Below are 20,217 nucleotides of genomic sequence, written 5' to 3' on the forward strand. Positions count from 1 at the left end.
TCTGGGATGAGTTGGTATGGGGTGGTAGGGTGGGTAATCAGGGTTCCTCATCTGGGATGAGTTGGTTTGGGTGGTAGGGTGGGTAATCAGTGTTCCTCATCTGGGATGAGTTGGTTTGGGTGGTAGGGTGGGTAATCAGTGTTCCTCATCTGGGATGAGTTGGTTTGGGGCCGGTAGGGTGGGTAATCAGGGTTCCTCATCTGGGATGAGTTGGTTTGGGTGGTAGGGTGGGTAACCATGGTCCCTCATCTGGGATGAGTTGGTTTGGGGCGGTAGGGTGGGTAACCATGGTCCCTCATCTGGGATGAGTTGGTATGGGGTGGTAGGGTGGGTAATCAGGGTTCCTCATCTGGGATGAGTTGGTTTGGGGCGGTAGGGTGGGTAGTAGGGTGGGTAATCAGGGTTCCTCATCTGGGATGAGTTGGTTTGGGTGGTAGGGTGGGTAATTAGTGTTCCTCATCTGGGATGAGTTGGTTTGGGTGGTAGGCAGGGTAACCATGGTCCCTCATCTGGGATGAGTTGGTTTGGGGTGGTAGGGTGGGTAATCAGGGGTCCTCATCTGGGATGAGTTGGTTTGGGGTGGTAGGGTGGGTAATCAGGGGTCGTCATCTGGGATGAGTTGGTTTGGGGTGGTAGGGTGGGTAATCAGGGTCGTCATCTGGGATGAGTTGGTTTGGGGTGGTAGGGTGGGTAATCAGGGGTCCTCATCTGGGATGAGTTGGTTTGGGGTGGTAGGGTGGGTCCTCATCTGGGAAGTTGGTTTGGGGTGGTAGGGTGGGTAATCAGGGGTCCTCATCTGGGATGAGTTGGTTTGGGGTGGTAGGGTGGGTAATCAGGGGTCCTTATCTGGGATGAGTTGGTTTGGGGTGGTAGGGTGGGTAATCAGGGGTCCTCATCGAGGGCTAAAGAAACACAAAGGAAGGGGTGTGACTGTTGAAAAGTATTTGAAGGGGTGGTCATCTAGGTTGGGTGGGTGACAGACATGTAGCTAACTCTATGTTGTGGCAGGTTTAGGAGAGCTAGGGGGTCTAGTTTGGGAAAATCTGCTCTGTCCTTGTGTCCTCATGCTGGAAAGGCCTGAGAAGTGAACCCTTGACTGGCACTCAACAGGTCACTGGGACTGAGAAACATACTGCTGGCCATGCAGGCTGTGTGTGTGTGTGTGTGTGTGTGTGCGTGCGTGCGAAGGTTAATGTGAGAGAGAGAAAGTGTGTGCAGTACACCACGTTTCTCCTACAAACCCATCTGTCGGTGTGTGTGAAGTGTGCGATACTTCAGGTCCTTCTTCTCCCTATGTGATGCCCTTTACTTCTCCTCAAATCAAAATCAAAGTTTATTTGTCACAGATTTGCAGATGTTATGGGGTGGGAATCGATCATGTCAGACACGCCGCTTTCATCAGCGGGACGGAGACAAATCTGCCAAGGCATAGCCATCCCATTTCCTGTCTCGGCAACGGATATAAAAAGGGAGATGTACCGTATGACTGTCCTGAAAGATCACAAGACTGAGCACTCATAGCAGATGCATACTGACATTCCAAGTATACAATGCACAGACTGGTGGCTAATAACAAAGGCTTAGAAGGAAGGATGAGAGGAAGGAGAGAGGGAGTAAGGAGAGAGGAAGGAGAGAGGGAGTAAGGAGAGAGGAAGGAGAGAGGAAGGAGGGAGGAAGGAGAGAGGGAGTAAGGAGAGAGGAAGGAGAGAGGAAGGAGAGAGGAAGGAAGGAAGGAAGGAGAGAGGAAGGAGAGAGGAAGGAGGGAGGAAGGAGGGAGGAAGAGGGAGTACGGAGGGAATAAGGAGAGAGGAAGAGGGAGTACGGAGGGAGTAAGGAGAGAGGAAGAGGGAGTACGGAGGGAATAAGGAGAGAGGAAGAGGGAGTACGGAGGGAATAAGGAGAGAGGAAGAGGGAGTACAGAGGGAATAAGGAGAGAGGAAGGGGAGTACGGAGGGAATAAGGAGAGAGGAAGGGGGAGTACGGAGGGAGTAAGGAGAGAGGAAGAGGGAGTACGGAGGGAATAAGGAGAGAGGAAGAGGGAGTACGGAGGGAATAAGGAGAGAGGAAGAGGGAGTACGGAGGGAATAAGGAGAGAGGAAAGGGGAGTACGGAGGGAATAAGGAGAGAGGAAAGGGGAGTATGGAGGGAATAAGGAGATAGGAAAGGGGAGGAAAAAGGGCAGAAGAAGGAGGAGGAAGGAGAGAGGGAGGAGGGAGGGAGGGAGGGAGTGAGGAGGGAGTGAGGAGGGAGGAAGGAGGGAGGGAGGAGGGAAGGGAGGAGGGAGTGAGGAAGGAGAGAGGGAGGAGAGAGGGAGAGAGGGAGTGAGGAAGGAGAGAGGGAGGAGAGAGGGAGGAGAGAGGGAGGAGAGAGGGAGGAGAGAGGGAGGAGAGAGGGAGGAGGAGGGAGGAGAGAGGGAGGAGGGAGGAAGGAGAGAGGGAGGAGGGAGTGAGGAGGGAGGAGGGAGGAAGGAAGGAGGGAAACAGGCACTACAATAGCACAGTATTAGGGCCCACTGAGAAAATTACAAACCTCTGACCAAGAGTCATTTTGACAAATATGTAAAATATGTAGAATTAAACGCTGATAGACATGCAGTGTGAGACGTCCATCTTTAAGCCACTACAGCTACATTAACTAGTCTCACCCAGGCCTATAGATAGAGTTCAACACACTATCCTCCATAGTTCCATGACAATAACAATCCAATTGACATTCATGCCAGAATGTATGTCTTTAGGTGCCAACATGGCACCTGTAAAAAGTCCCCATTTGAAATGCTACCAAAGCCTGTATTGTATTTCTATGGCTCTGTTGCTCACCCAGGCATCTGTAATGTGTGGGTGAGTACAGTAGCTATGTGGCCCTGTGCGGTTGGAGTAAAACCCCTCGGTCCACACCACCGATCTGTTTGATGCTGGAGTCTTGGCACCAGCCAGACTGAGACAGGCCAGTGTTGTGTCTGTCTTTCTCTTGTGGGCTGGCCGGGGCCTTGGTTGGTTCAGTTGCTTTATTCAGCTGTTTTCTTTGCTTAGCTTACTGTATGTATGGGCCTGTATTCACATAGCATCTCAGGATATGAGTGCTGATCTAGGATCAGTTTTGCCTTTTAGATCATAATAAACCTGATCTGAGATCAGCACTCTTGCTCTGAGATGTTTTGTGAATCCGGGTTCTGACAGTTGGAGTGTGTGTTGATGCTGGCCGGACAAAGATGGCTGCATTTTTTGCTCACTACCTTCCTACGGTCTGATGAAATTTGTTTCTAGGTTTTCTGTGGGCTTCAAACAAAATAGCAGCAGTGCTAGCCCTGGCTGAAACATATAGCTACCGGTGAAGAGTGGAATTTCAATACGCGGGCCCCAAAAACACTGCTCCACGTTTCCTGCCAGTCTGCTTCCTGCGTGGACACTCTTGTGGAGGTTGCCTTGTCTTTCGCTCTGTGTTATTTCTCTCCAAAAATGTCAATAATATAACAAGCAGACACAAAATATATAGTTTGTAATCTCATAATCGCCACTATTATGTCTCAGAACTCAGCCTAGGCTGTCCTCCTCTCACCATCGGGGCTATAACAAACACAAACACAATGGTGAATTGTCATGGATACTTGTCTGGTGTTTGGGTTGCTCCCGTATTCCTCAATGGCAGTCTGAACCCTCTATTTTCTATTCAATGAAAATACTGTATTTGTATCAACTGCATTAATATATATATAGGCCCTTATACACCGTTGCTGACAGGTATATAAAATCGAGCACACAGCCATGCAATCACCATAGACAAACATTGGCAGTAGAATGGCCTTACTGAAGAGATCAGTGAATTTAAACTTGAAACCGTCATAGGATGCCACCTTTCCAACAAGTCAGTTCGTCAAATTTCTGCCTTGCTAGAGTTGCCCCAGTCAACTGTAAGTGCTGTTATGGTGGAAACATCTAGGAGCAACAAAGGCTCAGCCGCGAAGTGGTAGGCCACACAAGCTCACAGAACGGGACCCCAAAGTGCTGAAGCTCGTAGCGTGTAAAAATCATCTGTCCTCAGTTGCAACACTCACGACTGAGTTCTAAACTGCCTCTAGAAACAATGTCAGGAGCTTCATGAAATGGGTTTCCATGGCCGAGCAGCCGCACACAAGCCTAAGATATCTGCCAAGTGTCGGCTGGAGTGGTGTAAAGCTCGCTTCCATTGTACTCTGGGGCAGTGAAAATGCGTTCTCTGGAATGATGAATCACGATCTGGTAGTCCGACGGACAAATCTGGGTTTGGTGGATACCAGGAGAACGCTACCTGCCCCAATACATAATGCAAACTGCTTCCAACTTTGTGGCAACAGTTTGGGGAAGGCCCTTTCCTGTTTCAGCATGACAATGCCCCTGTGCACCACGTGAGGTCCATACAGAAATGGTTTGTCAAGATCGGTGAGGAAAACTTGACTGGCCTGCACAGAGCCCTGACCTCAACCCCATCGAACAACTTTGGGATAAATTGGAACACCGACTGCGAGCCAGGCCTAATCGCCCAACATCACCGACTGCGAGCCAGGCCTAATCGCCCAACATCACCGACTGCGAGCCAGGTCTAATCGCCCAACATCACCGACTGCGAGCCAGGCCTAATCGCCCAACATCACCGCCCAACATCACAACATCACCGATTGCGAGCCAGGCCTAATCGCCCAACATCACCGACTGCGAGCCAGGCCTAATCGCCCAACATCACCGACTGCGAGCCAGGCCTAATCGCCCAACATCACCGACTGCGAGCCAGGCCTAATCGCCCAACATCACCGACTGCGGGCCAGGCCTAATCGCCCAACATCACCGACTGCGAGTCAGGCCTAATCGCCCAACATCACCGACTGCGAGCCAGGCCTAATCGCCCAACATCAGTGCCCGACCTCACTATGTGCCTGAATGGAAGCAAGTCCTGCAGCAATGTTCCAACATCTAGTAAAAGCCTTCCCAGAAGAGTGGAGGCTGTTATAGCAGCAAGGGGGGGGCGGGGGGACGACCAACTCCATATTAATGGCCATGATTTTGGAATGAGACATCCTGTAGTGTATATGTTTTGTATGCACATATACTGTACAGATGAAGTCGGAAGTTTACATACACTTCTATTTGAGTTATAAAAAATTGTTTTTCAACCACTTCACAAATGTCTTGTTAACAAACTATAGTTATGGCGAGTCGGTTAGGACACTTACTTTGTGCATGACATAAGTAATTTTTACAACAACTGTTTACAGACAGATTACTTCACTTATAATTCACTGTATCACAATAACAGTGGGTCAAACGTTTACATACACTAAGATGACTGTGTCTTTAAACAGCTTGGAAAATTCAAGGAAATTATGTCATGGCTTTAGAAGCATCTGATAGGTGGCGTCACAAAATAGATGGCGTCATGAAGAAGGAAAATTATGTGGATATATTGAAGCAACATCTCAAGACATCAGTCAGGAAGTCAAAGCTTGGTCGCAAATGGGTCTTCCAAATGGACAAATGACCCCAAGCGTACTTCCAAAGTTGTGGCAAAATGGCTTAATGACAACAAAGTCAAGATATTGGAATGGCCATCACAAAGCCCTGACCTCAATCCTATAGAAAAGGTGTGGGCAGAACTGAAAAAGTGTGTGCGAGCAAGGAGGCCTACAAACCTGACTCAGTTACACCAGCTCTGTCAGGAGGAATGGGCCAAAATTCACCTAACTTATTGTGGGAAGCTTGTGGAAGGCTACCTGAAGCGTTTGACCCAAGTTAAACAATTTAAAGGCAATGCTACCAAATACTAATTGAGTGTATGTAAACTTCTGACCCACTGGGAATGTGATGAAACAAATAAAAGCTGAAATAAATCACTCTCTCTACTATTATTCTGACATTTCACATTCTTAAAATAAAGTGGTGATCCTAACTGACCTAAACAGGGAATATTTACTGGGATTAAATGTCAGGAATTGTGAAAAACTGAGTTTAAATGTATTTGGCTGAGGCGTATGTAAACTTCCGACTTCAACTGTATGTATCTGGTGTGTAATAGGACTAAGAGCAGCAGACTCCACTTATTCAAATCAACACGTGAATGAATCGTGAATATTCATATTATCATTAGAACCCCTGATCCATGGAAGCCAAATCTTCTCATATCAGTGGTTGATAAATAAACGTCCTTGTAATTATTCAACTGACTAATGCTAAAATTTGTGTATTTGATTCCTCTCATTGAAGTGTCTTAACAGAGTAACTGCAAAATAGACAAACAACAGTCAAATTACAACAAGAATGTGTGTTTATTACGCATGCTGGGCTGTCAAATTATTTGGCAACGGTCCGTGTTCCTCCATCACGCAAGATCAATAAGAAACCAGCTAAAGAGAATGTATTTGGGTTTTGAAAGCATGAAAGGCCATAAGTAGTTTCTTGCATCTATAAAAGTCTGTTCCATTTTGAAGAAAAAATGTCTTCCCACAAAGTTCTAAATATATAAATGAAAGCTACATGATGGATGAAGTGCTAGATATCAAAAACCTAAGGCTTTGTCATTGCTAATGTCTTCCTCCAGCTGTTTTAAATGACATCTGTGAGGATTGAGAGACTCATAAAACAACCAGGGGGAAGAGAGTGATATAGTGATGTGTCTCTGAGCTAAAATCAGATGGATGACTGATCCATAATCAGGGTCCAGTCTAAATCCATCAACTTCCATTTTGGAACCTCATAGCAACAAATAAGAAATATAGCAATTACCAATAACACTGCTCCTGGCACGTTACAATATTCAAAAACAAAACAGGCCTTCTACAGCTGCATTGCTTGCTGTTTGGGGTTTTAGGCTGGGATTCTGTACAAGCACTTTGTGACATCTGCTGATGTATAAATAGATTTCTAAATACATTTGATTGATTTAATTTCTGATCTCCAAACATGGTGGTTCCTTAAATGGATACTTTGGGATTCGCAGTTTAAAGGGAGTTGCTAACCAGTGTTAGTATAATGACTGGAAGTCTAGGGCATCTGCTAGCATGCTAGCAGATACCCACAGATTTCCAGTTATTGCCATTGGCTTGCAAAACTACCTCTAACTTCCTTCCTACTGGACACAGAGACATAAAAATTGTATCCACAAGTTAATCTGACTCTTGGGAAGTAGATATTTTCCAAAATATCCTTTTAATGTTCAACCACGATTGATGACCCACTTTTTGGGTCATCAAACGCAGGTTCTGGAATTCAACAAACACAATCACAATGCTTTGAGCCACAACGCCCACCACAGCCCACAAGAATTCATCCAAGACCCAACAGTAAGTGTTCCTATCCTTTTGGGAACAACAACATAATACATTTCTGCGCATGCATGCCTGACTTCACATTATCTACATAAGCACATAAAGTTTGGACTATTCTGCCATAACATGACAGGAGAAAACCTTAGTGACAGTGGTTCTGGCTAGGTAAAGACAGCCAGTGTGATCAGCAGGTCTATGTGTGCTCCGGGGCCCGGTATCCCAAAAGCCATGGAACTTAGACTTACGAGAGTTTTAACGATGCATCGTAAAACTAAAGGCTGAAGATTTCACACCAATTTACCCCCCAAAAAAAAAAACTAGCAGTGCACTTGTCACAAAGGGACACTTAACTGTCTTGTTACAGGAGCTGTCCCGTGCTGAACATTCTTCCAGAATATAGGCTAAAGAGTTTGCTGTAGCGCTTAAATGATTTATGCCTATTCAAAGTCATATTTTTTTTTTTACACAATGCAGTTTTCCCATCAAGAGAAGACATGTTTTCTAGTCTATTGTGTTTGTATTATGTTAGCCATGTGTTCTGTATTCTAATTGTTTGTATTATGTTGGCCATGTGTTCTGTATTCTAATTGTACGTATTATGTTAGCCATGTGTTCTGTATTCTAATTGTTTGTATTATGTTAGCCATGTGTTCTGTATTCTAATTGTTTGTATTATGTTGGCCATGTGTTCTGTATTCTAATTGTTTGTATTATGTTAGCCATGTGTTCTGTATTCTAATTGTTTGTATTATGTTAGCCATGTGTTCTGTATTCTAAGTGTTTGTATTATGTTAGCCATGTGTTCTGTATTCTAATTGTTTGTATTATGTTAGCCATGTGTTCTGTATTCTAATTGTTTGTATTATGTTAGCCATGTGTTCTGTATTCTAATTGTTTGTATTATGTTAGCCATGTGTTCTGTATTCTAATTGTTTGTATTATGTTAGCCATGTGTTCTGTATTCTAATTGTTTGTATTATGTTAGCCATGTGTTCTGTATTCTAATTGTTTGTATTATGTTAGCCATGTGTTCTGTATTCTAAGTGTTTGTATTATGTTAGCCATGTGTTCTGTATTCTAATTGTTTGTATTATGTTTATTCTAATTGTTTCATGTGTTCTGTATTCTAATTGTTTATATTATGTTAGCCATGTTTGTTCTGTATTCTAAGTGCTTATAATATGTTGGCCATGTGTTCTGTATTCTATTAATTGTTTTATTCTAATTGTTTATTATGTTGGCCATGTGTTCTGTATTCTAAATGTTTGTATTATGTTGGCCATGTGTTAATTGTTTGTATTGGCCATGTGTTCTGTAATTGTTTGTATGTGTTCTGTATTCTTATGTTGGCCATGTGTTCTGTATTCTAATTGTTTGTATTATGTTGGCCATGTGTTCTGTATTCTAAGTGCTTATAATATGTTGGCCATGTGTTCTGTATTCTAAGTGCTTATAATATGTTGGCCATGTGTTCTGTATTCTAATTGTTTGTATTATGTTGGCCATGTGTTCTGTATTCTAATTGTTTGTATTATGTTGGCCATGTGTTCTGTATTCTAATTGTTTGTATTATGTTGGCCATGTGTTCTGTATTCTAAATGTTTTTTTATTGGTATTTTGATTATGTAAATGATGCATTTCTTCAGTTTGGGTAAACTGTGAACACGAATGAATAAAGCCAAAGTCAAAACAATTCAATAATTAAACAATTAAAATAAGTTAATCGACGTTGCCATATACCTAATATGTTGACCTTTAGATTATTAGTTAGGCTACAGAGAGTGTGAGCTTTGAGATAATAGTAGCCTTGGTATGAATATTGAAGCAGTTCAGATGTAGCCTAATGGTTTAATACTAGGTAGTTCTATCGATTGCACATACATGAAAGTGAGGTCAATATTCAGGCTAATAATCTAGCTTTAATATAATTTGGTTATCACGTTTTCATAAAACAAATTGAGGCCATCCTTGATTCGCTTGTTAATAACATTGCAAACATTTTAGGCTATTTATATTCGACTTCGACTATCAGGCTGTCACAGATACTCATATGTTTAGCAGATATTTTCTGTGTGGAAAGTGACTCGGGAGTGTAAATGGAGATCTAACGATTCACTAAGCTGTTCTACGAGAGGTCTGAGGCAGGCGTTAAGACTACGAGCGATTTCAACTGCGACGTTAAAGATGCATTTTCTGGTTGCAAACATTCTAATAGTTTGCCTAATTTCAGTTAATGTGACAAAACAAGCAAGTGTAGTGTAGAGAATCATAGTACCCTCTACACCGCTGTGACACCAAAAATACTGTTTTCCCGCTGTTTGAAGCTGAAACCGAAAGTAAAAGACGCAAAAACTCAACTTTAAAAAAATTGGGATTCATGGAAATAGTACACATTAGAGGTCGACCAATCGGCATGGCCGATTAATTAGGGCCGATTTCAAGTTTTCATAACAAATCGGTAATCGGCATTTTTGGTCGCTGATTACATTGCAATCCACGAGGAGACTGCGTGGCAGGCTGACCACCTGTTACCCAAGTGCCGCAAGGAGCCAAGGTAAAATGCTAGCTAGCATTAAACTTATCTTATAAAAAACAATCAATCTTCACATAATCACTAGTTAACTACACATGGTTGATGATATGACTAGGTTAACTAGCTTGTCCTGCGTTGCATATAATCAATGCGGAGCCTGTTAATTTATCATCAAATCACAGCCTACTTCGCCTAACGGGGGATGATTTAACAAAAGCACATTCGCAAAATAAAGCACAATCGTTGCACCAATGAACCTAACCATAAACACCAATGCCTTTCTTAAAATCAATACACAAGTACATATTTTTAAACCTGCATATTTAGTTAAGAAATATTAACTTAGGCAATATTAACTAGGGTCACTTCTCTTGCATTCAGTGTAAGCAGAGTCAGGGTATATGCAGCAGTTTGGGCCGCCTGGCTCGTTGCGAACTGTGTGAAGACCATTTCTTCCTAACAAAGACTGTAATTAATTTGCCAGAATTTTACATAATTATGACATAACATTGAAGGTTGTGCAATGTAACAGCAATATTTAGACTTAGGGATGCCACCCGTTAGATAAAATACAGAACGGTCCCGTATTTCACTGAAAGAATAAACATTTTGTTTTTGAAATGATCGTTTCCGGATTTGACCATATTAATGTACTCGTATTCCTGTGTGTTTATTATATTATAATTAAGTCTATGATTTGATATTTGATATAGCAGTCTGACTGAGCGGTGGTAGGCAGCAGCAGGCTCATAAGCATTCATTCAAACAGCACTTTCCTGCATTTGCCAGCAGCTCTTAGCAATGCTTGCTTCACAGCGTTGTTTATGACTTCAAGCCGATCAACTCCCAAGATTAGGCTGGCAGTACTATAGTGCCTATAAGAACATCCAATAGTCAAAGGTATATGAAATACAAATGGTATAGAAAGAAATTGTCCTATAACTCCTATAATAACTACAACCTAAAACTTCTTAACTGTGAATATTGAAGACTCATGTTAAAAGGAACCACCAGCTTTCATATGTTCTTATGTTCTGAGCAAGGAACTGAAACGTTAGCTTTCTTACATTGCACATATTGCACTTTTACCTTCTTCTCCAACACTGTGTTTTTTCATAATTTAAACCAAATTGAACATGTTTCATTATTTATTTGAGACTAAATAGATATTATATTATATTAAGTTCAAATAAAAGTGTTCATTCAGTATTGTTGTAATTGTCATTACTACAAATATAAATAAAAATCGGCCGATTATTCGGTATTGGCTTTTTTTGGTCCTCCAATAATCGGTATCGGCGTTGAAAAATCATAATCAGTCGACCTTTAGTACGGAGACGGATAGAGTAAATTAACAAGCGAACAAACGTCCAGGTAGAGGGGAAAGAAGGGAAGTGGTGTGTGTGTGCATTTGTGCATGAGTGTGTGTGTGTGTGTGTGTGTGTGTTGAGGGAAGGATTGGTAGTGGTGATAGAATCAGTTCAGTGTCTTTTTTTTGGCAAGCGATCAAACAAGGAGCACATCTTGTTCTATTACATAATATCCTGCTGTTGCGGCCAGCCTCTGAGCCTGCTGGTCAGACAGTCTGCTCTGGACTTATTCAAATCCAATCTACTTGTTTTGTGCCCCCTCGTGCGGTGGAGGAGATCTTCGTGGGCTTTACTCAGCCTTGCCTTAGGGTAGTAACTTGGTCTGTTGATATCCCTCTAGTGGTGTGGGGGGCTGTGCTTTGGCAAAGTCGGAGGGGTTATATCTTGCCTGGTTGGTCCTGTCCGGGGGTATCGTCTGATGGGACCAGTGTCCCCGACATCCCACTGTCTCAGTCTCCAGTATCTATGTTGCTATAGTTTAGGTGCCGGGGGGCTATGCTATACAAATGGCTATGGAGTTTAATAGTGTGTCCCTTTCAAGTCTGTACAGATCCTGGGTCAGGTATTGCTCTTTGAAGTCACAGATCCTGGGTCAGGTATTGCACTTTGAAGAAACAGATCTTGGGTCAGGTATTGCACTTTGAAGTCACAGATCCTGGGTCAGGTATTGCTCTTTGAAGTCACAGATCCTGGGTCAGATATTGCACTTTGAAGAAACAGATCCTTGTGTCAGGTATTGCACTTTGAAGTCACAGATCTTGGGTCAGGTATTGCACTTTAAAGAAACAGATCTTGGGTCAGGTATTGCACTTTAAAGAAACAGATCTTGGGTCAGATATTGCACTTTGAAGAAACAGATCTTGGGTCAGGTATTGCACTTTGAAGAAACAGATCCTGGGTCAGGTATTGCTCTTTGAAGTTGGCACAGAAATGAAGCTGTGCTCAGTCTGTTATATCTGGTGTAATTCTCCTGTCTTATCAGGTGTAATGTGTGAATTTAAATATGCTCCCTCTAATTCTCTCTCCTTCTCTCCCTCCCCTCAGGACTACCTGGCCTGATGACACCTGGCTGTCCCCAGTCCACCTCGTCATGCTGCAGCACCAGTTTCAACTGTTCTGCCTGCAGTTATGGAACCCTGACCTGATCACCGGACGTGCTACCTTGTCCCAAACCTGCTGTTTTCGACTTTCTCTCTCTACCGCACCTGCTGTCTTGACCTCTGAATGCTCGGCTATGAAAAGCCAACTGACATTTACTCCTGAGGTACTGACCTGTTGCACTCTCTACACCCACTGTGATTATGAACGTTTGAACATCTTGAAGAACAATCTGGCTTTAATGGCCTTGTGCTCTTATAATCTCCACTCGACAGAGCTAGAAGACTACTCACCATCCCTCAGATCCTGGTTCCTCTCTAGGTTTCTTCCTTGGTTCATGCCTTTCTAGGGAGTTTTTCCTAGACACTGCACTTCTACATCTGCATTGCTTGCTGTTTTAGGTTTCTGTACAGCCCTTTGTGACATCTGCTGATGTAAAGAGGGCTTATAAATACATTTGATTGATTGAACAGCGCCAACGTAATACACATTTGCTTTTGAGGTGCAAGGTAATATAAGCTGAGTTCTAAAATCAGCCTTGAATGCTATACAAATGGCTATGGAGTTTAATAGTGTGTCCCTTTCAAGTCTGTACAGATCCTGGGTCAGGTATTGCTCTTTGAAGTCACAGATCCTGGGTCAAGTATTGCTCTTTGAAGAAACAGATCTTGGGTCAGGTATTGCACTTTAAAGAAACAGATCTTGGGTCAGATATTGCACTTTGAAGAAACAGATCTTGGGTCAGGTATTGCACTTTGAAGAAACAGATCTTGGGTCAGATATTGCACTTTGAAGAAACGGATCTTGGGTCAGGTATTGCACTTTGAAGAAACAGATCCTGGGTCAGGTATTGCTCTTTGAAGTTGGCACAGAAATGAAGCCGTGCCTATGTAGTAATCCTCAGTCGCAGTCAGGTTTCATTTGGTAACCTTGACATTTATGGTAGCCCTTAATGTAACAACTTGTGTCAACATAAATACAGATGTTTTACAGAGCCGAAGGCCTCAAGCCTTGTTACTTCTCATCTAATAACCTGAAAACTGTTCAGTTAGGTCTCGGATCTGAAACATGAAATACATTAATGTTAATGAAAACCAATGTTCTTGCAAACATTCTCTATACCCTCCCAAATGAACAATTATTGGAGTCAGATCAAAATAAATACAGTTCAGTTCATTAACCATGCACCAAGTTAATAGCCTTGGTTGTGAAATGTTTTTCTTGTTGTGGGCTTTAAAAGCATGGCACAACATGCTGAGGTAAGGAATGCCATCCATTCTATTCTGCCTCTCATGTTCCTAAAACAGCCTTACTTTGAGGATTTAGTTTTAATTTAGTTTATTAATTTGACCATTTTATAAAACCAGCTCACATAAAACCTGAAAAAGCCATACGTGCACGTGAGTTAAGGGATCCCTTAAAGCACCAATCCCATTAGAGGGATAGATTTGACAACATCTGGTGAAATTGCAAAGCGCCAAATTCAAACTACAGAAATATAAACAGTCGACATTCACAAAAATATAAGTGTACTACATCAAAATAAAGCTTAACTTCAGATTTCAAAAAGGCTCTACGGCAAAAGCACACCATGCGATTATCTGAGGACAGCGCCCCGCATACAGAAACATGAAAATAATTTTTCAACCAGCCAGGTGCGACACAAAAGTCAGAAATAACGATATAAGTAAATGCCTTACCTTTGAAGATCTTCATCTTTTTGCAATCCTAAAAGTCTCAGTGACACAGTGAATGGTCATTTTGTTCGATAAATTCCTTCTTTATATCCCCAAAATGTCCATTTATTTGGCGTGTTTGATTCAGAAATACACCGGTTCCAACTCGCCCAACATGACTACAAAGTATCTAATAAGTTACCTGTAAACTTGGTCCAAACATTTCAAACAACGTTTCTAATCCAAACTCAAGTACCCTAAAATGTAAATAAACAATAAAATATAAGACGGGATAAACAGTTTCCAATACCGAAGAAAAACAACATGGAGCGCGCTCTTGTTCACGCACACCAAAAGAATAGAGACCTTCTGAGTGACACGTAGAAGAATAGGAGTACTTCTTCATTTCGTGGGGCGATGCACAATTGGCCTAGCGTCGTCTGGGTTAGGGAGGGTTTGGCCGGTAGGGATATCCTTGTCTCATCGCGCACTAGCGACTCCTGTGGCAGGCCGGGCGCAGTGCACGCTGACCAGGTCGCTAGGGGCATGGTGTTTCCTCCGACACATTGGTACGGCTGGCTTCCAGGTTGGATGCACGCTGTGTTAAGAAGCAGTGGTTGGGTTGTGTATCTGAGGACGCATGACTTTCAACCTTCGTCTCTCCCGAGCCCGGACGGGAGTTGTAGTGATGAGACAAGATAGTAAAACAATTGGATACCATGAAATTGGGGAGAAAAAGGGCTAAAAAAAATATATATATATATTTTTTAAAAACAGTTTAAAAATCATCGAGGACAACACACAATAAAGTCTGGGGACTTATTTCCATTGTTAAAACATCGAGGACAACACACAATAAAGTCTGGGACTTATTTCCATTGTGGTTCTCTTGAAAGGTTCAATTGTTTGCAGATTAAAAAAAGGGATGCCTAGTCACAATAGCGGATGCTTGAAAAGAAACTAAAAGGGAAAGGGAGAGATAGTTTCAGCTAACCGGAGACATTTCTTTTTACATGAAGTAACGGAGGGAGTTGGACAATGAGAAAACCATTATCTTGAGGCAGTGTAGTGGTCTGGAAGGCATCAAACTAGTTGCACAGATGTTCCCAAGGTGCGAGGCCACTATCATTCCCATTTTAGAACTTTAAAAAAAAGGCCCTGTGTGTAGGCGACTTTGTCCTCTTCATAATGTCAGCTTGCAAATATGGGTCCAAACCAATGATTTATATAAAGACTAGATGACTGACAGGGGGCACTGTTTTGAAGCCACCACACCTCCATCTTGGCACTCTCCGACCGGTGTTAAAAATATTTTGGAAGATATAGAAATGCATTTATTAATGTCTATATTCGTTTTAGACAAGTATATTCTATTACAGACACCTTAATGCAAACTTTTAAATTATATTAAGTGAGCTAAACATAAAATATATATATAGAAACATATATATTTTTAAGTAACAGTGTTACTGTCCCCACTACAACCAAAAATACTTAAATAGTAAATGGATTGTCCTTGAAACATTTAATTGAAATACTGTAGAATTCCAGTCATTCCTAGGTAGGTCTGCGTCTTCTGGGGAGTGCCAATATGGCCCACCGGCTTCAAAGCCTTTCATTGGCCAATACATAGCATTAGCAATCTAGGTTTTACATACATCAGTGTTCCCAACTGAAGTTCTAAGCGATATTCTTTCATCTTCCACGCACACCGTGACAGATGTCTTGTGTCAGTAACTTTAAAGCGATATTTTACGCGGAGTAATCCACATCCTGAGCGCATGTGGACAAACAGCAATTTTCTCAACATCAAAGTCTCCACACCGCCAGATGCGAATTAATAGCTGCCGCTGCCAACTAACCCCATCCGTAACGATTGAGGAATCAGCTGAATGATGTCGGACAAATGAATATTGACGAGTAACTTTTAAAGGGTACGCCTACTGTATGCCTACATGTTGAAACGTGGGTGCGCCAACTGGTTAACACATTGTTAAAGTGTGACACATGTCAACATACAACAACTATTGCCTTATTCAATGACTTAAGCAAAGTCAAGGGCAGACCTCTAACACCAATACAAGTGTAAGTACACCTCTGTGTTTGCTAATTGCCTGGTGTGAAGGATCAGCAGCTCATCATTGTCATACACTTGATTCGTGTGTCAAATGTTTAGCCATGTTTATTACCTAACAAGTAAAACGTTGAGATTTAACATCAACGATATCTAGCTATACTCTTGTGGGAGCACTCATCTACTGTAGCCTCATACACAGGCTATTCTCACCGATGAGCAACAACGTAACACGTATTACACGATTTAATGTCATGAACACAACGTGCTATGTTACAGCTCCATCACCGGTATAGGCTACAAGCTATGGGCTGGTTACAGCTCCATCACCGGTATAGGCTACAAGCTATGGGCTGGTTACAGCTCCATCACCGGTATAGGCTACAAGCTATGGGCTGGTTACAGCTCCATCACCGGTATAGGCTACAAGCTATGGGCTGGTTACAAGTCCATCACCGGTATAGGCTACAAGCTATGGGCTGGTTACAAGTCCATCACCGGTATAGGCTACAAGCTATGGGCTGGTTACAGCTCCATCACCGGTATAGGCTACAAGCTATGGGCTGGTTACAGCTCCATCACCGGTATAGGCTACAAGCTATGGGCTGGTTACAGCTCCATCACCTATGGGCTACAAGCTATGGGCTGGTTACAGCTCCATCACCGGTATAGGCTACAAGCTATGGGCTGGTTACAAGTCCATCACCGGTATAGGCTACAAGCTATGGGCTGGTTACAGCTCCATCACCGGTATAGGCTACAAGCTATGGGCTGGTTACAGCTCCATCACCGGTATAGGCTACAAGCTATGGGCTGGTTACAGCTCCATCACCGGTATAGGCTACAAGCTATGGGCTGGTTACAGCTCCATCACCGGTATAGGCTACAAGCTATGGGCTGGTTACAAGTCCATAACCGGTATAGGCTACAAGCTATGGGCTGGTTACAGCTCCATCACCGGTATAGGCTACAAGCTATGGGCTGGGCTGGTAATGGGCAAGTTCATCACCGGTATAGGCTACAAGCTATGGGCTGGTTACAAGTCCATCACCGGTATAGGCTACAAGCTATGGGCTGGTTACAAGTCCATCACCGGTATAGGCTACAAGCTATGGGCTGGTAACAAGTCCATCACCGGTATAGGCTACAAGCTATGGGCTGGTTACAAGTCCATCACCGGTATAGGCTACAAGCTATGGGCTGGTTACAAGTCCATCACCGGTATAGGCTACAAGCTATGGACTGGTAACAGCTCCATCACCGGTATAGGCTACAAGCTATGGACTGGTAACAAGTCCATCACCGGTATAGGCTACAAGCTATGGGCTGGTAACAAGTCCATCACCGGTATAGGCTACAAGCTATGGGCTGGTAACAAGTCCATCACCGGTATAGGCTACAAGCTATGGGCTGGTTACAAGTCCATCACCGGTATAGGCTACAAGCTATGGGCTGGTTACAGCTCCATCACCGGTATAGGCTACAAGCTATGGGCTGGTAACAAGTCCATCACCGGTATAGGCTACAAGCTACGGGCTGGTAACAAGTCCATCACCGGTATAGGCTACAAGCTACGGGCTGGTTACAAGTCCATCACCGGTAAAGCGACCCTCCCCATTTACGTGATACAATGTGGAGAAATATGACGGATATCAAGTTCACAATGGAAACCTATATGGAAAGTGACTTAGTGTATTCCCTCCAAAATAAGAGTAAAAACTATATCAATACAAAGTAGGCTACCGTTAGAAAACACAAAGTATGGTCTATTCTGTTATTAATAAATCTGTACAACGGTTGTTGGTCGCTCATATTGCAAGATGCGGACTGTAGGCTACACTGTAGGAGTGAATCAAAAAGTCAAACTCAGCGCACAGAATACTTGCGTCCCCTACAATTATTTGTTCTCAGCTAAGCGAACTTTACCATTGTATATAGCTTGCATGTTTTTAAACAATTACAACCCCTAAGAGCACAACAATGGACTTAAACACAGGACAATTACTGTATGTAACGTTTAGCGAAATAAGAAAAACCAACAGGAGACTTACCCTGAGTAAGAACCAAATCGTAGAAGTTGAACGCGAGAAGAAAAGTCACTATCTCAAAACACACATACATCTTATTGAAATCCTAAAGTGCATTGTGAAGGAAAATACAACAAAAACACTGCCGCCTTGATAAGCTCCATGCGACCTTCTGTATCGGCGTCATCAGCGACTGCGGCTCTCTGGTGATCCGCTCATGTGCAGGCCGAGAACTGTGGATGAGAAAGACAACTTCTGGCCCTATGGTCACACGCAGAACATACTGGGCATGCGCGGACGGGGTAACGCCCACCGGTCACAAGAGGACCGGGTTAACGGTGACATGAGAACAGTATGATAACACCGTTATTAATGCATGGGTGCGGTGTTATGTCTTAAAATGTTTTCAGTTGAAATCCACAGACGTCAGTCAATTGGGCTATTTTAGGTCGTCATTGTAAATAATAATTCGTTCTTAAAACTGACTTGCCTAATTAAATAAAGGTTGAATAACATTTTTTTTTAAATAAAATAACATTTAAAATAAATAAATAAATATATATATATATATATTGGAGTCAAGGTGATGCCTAGAAATATATGCACATCTTTTTGTCATAAAATGTTAACTTTCATTCTTCCACAGACAAACAATTTCAATGTCTTTGTTCATTCACACAGAGTTTTCAACACATTGTTTCATATAAAAGTTTGAAATATAAGTCATCATGATTCTCCAGCAAAGCAACTGTTTATTCTGCAATACACTATAAAATGGGACGCACAGTGAACGACATAAAGTAACAATATGTTTGACCATCGAAATCAACGATGACGGCCTATACCTGGGGAAGCAACCATGTCAGCCATATTGAGACAACTGATTAGGGGAGATATAATGAAATATCATACGTTATAATGAAAAACAACAACACTGCATTTAGCACGGTCACCCAGGCGCTCTGCGCTCACAATGGGGCTAATGTTGAGAGGATGAACCATCCTCTGCTACCCTGGCCCCAGGGCTCGTATGACTGAACGAAAAGGACTGCCTCAGTTCAGCTGCCTTGCCTGGGTCAAGTCTGCTGTGCTTTGCCATGGGATTCTTCTGACTCTAATAGTTTCCTGCATTTATACACTTTCTGTAGTTAAAAATAAAAATAAAAAGTCAAATGTTTTTTTTCTTGAATGAAGATATTACGATAGATTAATGTATCAACGTCACGTATTTACACACACACACACAACGTCACCTAGTATAAACAATTCCCATTGATGTTTAAATAAAGTTTGATGGAATTCAATTTACGCCACTAAAGGTCACATGACTGCCCCTGACCTGCACTGGGCCCCACAGAGAGACAGACACAATGGTAGAGGTGTGATGGACATCAAGAGGCCACAGGGCTGACTCCAGTCCCCTATCATCCTCCCAGCTCTGGGGAGATCGCTCTCTTCGTCTGACCTCTGTGGGGGGGGGGGGTTGTCCACCCGTCCTTCATGTACAGATTTGCACTCCGCACCACACAAAAGGGCCTGGGCCTCTCATTGACATGGGAATTAGATGTGACAAAAGCCTGACAAGAGTCCTAAGTGTTCTTTTAAACAGCTCGTTTCCTTTTAGCCAGCGCGACGTTACTGCAGTGAAGCCGTCATGGTGGAATGTTACTGATGATGCGTTTGTCATGGACGATATGCGGCCTCATCAAATACTCTTATTAACAGCTGCAAACATTTGTCTCCACATCTTATGGCAAAATGTGTAGAATTGCAGGCAATTAAATGTTTAACTTCAAACGTTTTCTCTTCGCTGTCAAGAGGAGGGCTGCTAAAATAGGGGGACCCGCGAGCCGCTGTGGCCCCCACCCCCATCAATGTTGCCCATCCCTTATTATTGTTTCATCCACTTCTCACCCCCCCCTGCTGCTGCTCCCACTATGGACATTCCCACTATGGACATTCCCACTGTGGACATTCCCACTATGGACATTCCCACTGTGGACATTCCCACTATGGACATTCCCACTGTAGACATTCCCACTATGGGCATTCCCACTGTGGACATTCCCACTATGGACATTCCCACTATGGACATTCTCACTGTGGACATTCCCACTATGGGCATTCCCACTGTGGACATTCCCA

The 20,217-nt window shown here is 42.9% G+C and overlaps 1 protein-coding gene across 1 annotated transcript in view; it reads right to left on the reverse strand.

Annotated features, from left to right (window-relative positions):
- Positions 1-18,320, reverse strand: part of LOC112216466 (reversion-inducing cysteine-rich protein with Kazal motifs) — a 90,732-nt gene extending 72,412 nt beyond the window's left edge. The window contains exon 1 of the mRNA XM_042298731.1: positions 18,097-18,320. Within this exon, the coding sequence (XP_042154665.1) occupies positions 18,097-18,166 (70 nt within the window). The 5' untranslated portion in view covers positions 18,167-18,320. The remainder of the gene's footprint in view (positions 1-18,096) is intronic.
- Positions 18,321-20,217: the final 1,897 nt, after the last annotated feature.

This window comes from Oncorhynchus tshawytscha, linkage group LG16 (genome assembly GCF_018296145.1).
Source record: "Oncorhynchus tshawytscha isolate Ot180627B linkage group LG16, Otsh_v2.0, whole genome shotgun sequence".
In the NCBI taxonomy this organism is placed as follows: domain Eukaryota; kingdom Metazoa; phylum Chordata; class Actinopteri; order Salmoniformes; family Salmonidae; genus Oncorhynchus; species Oncorhynchus tshawytscha.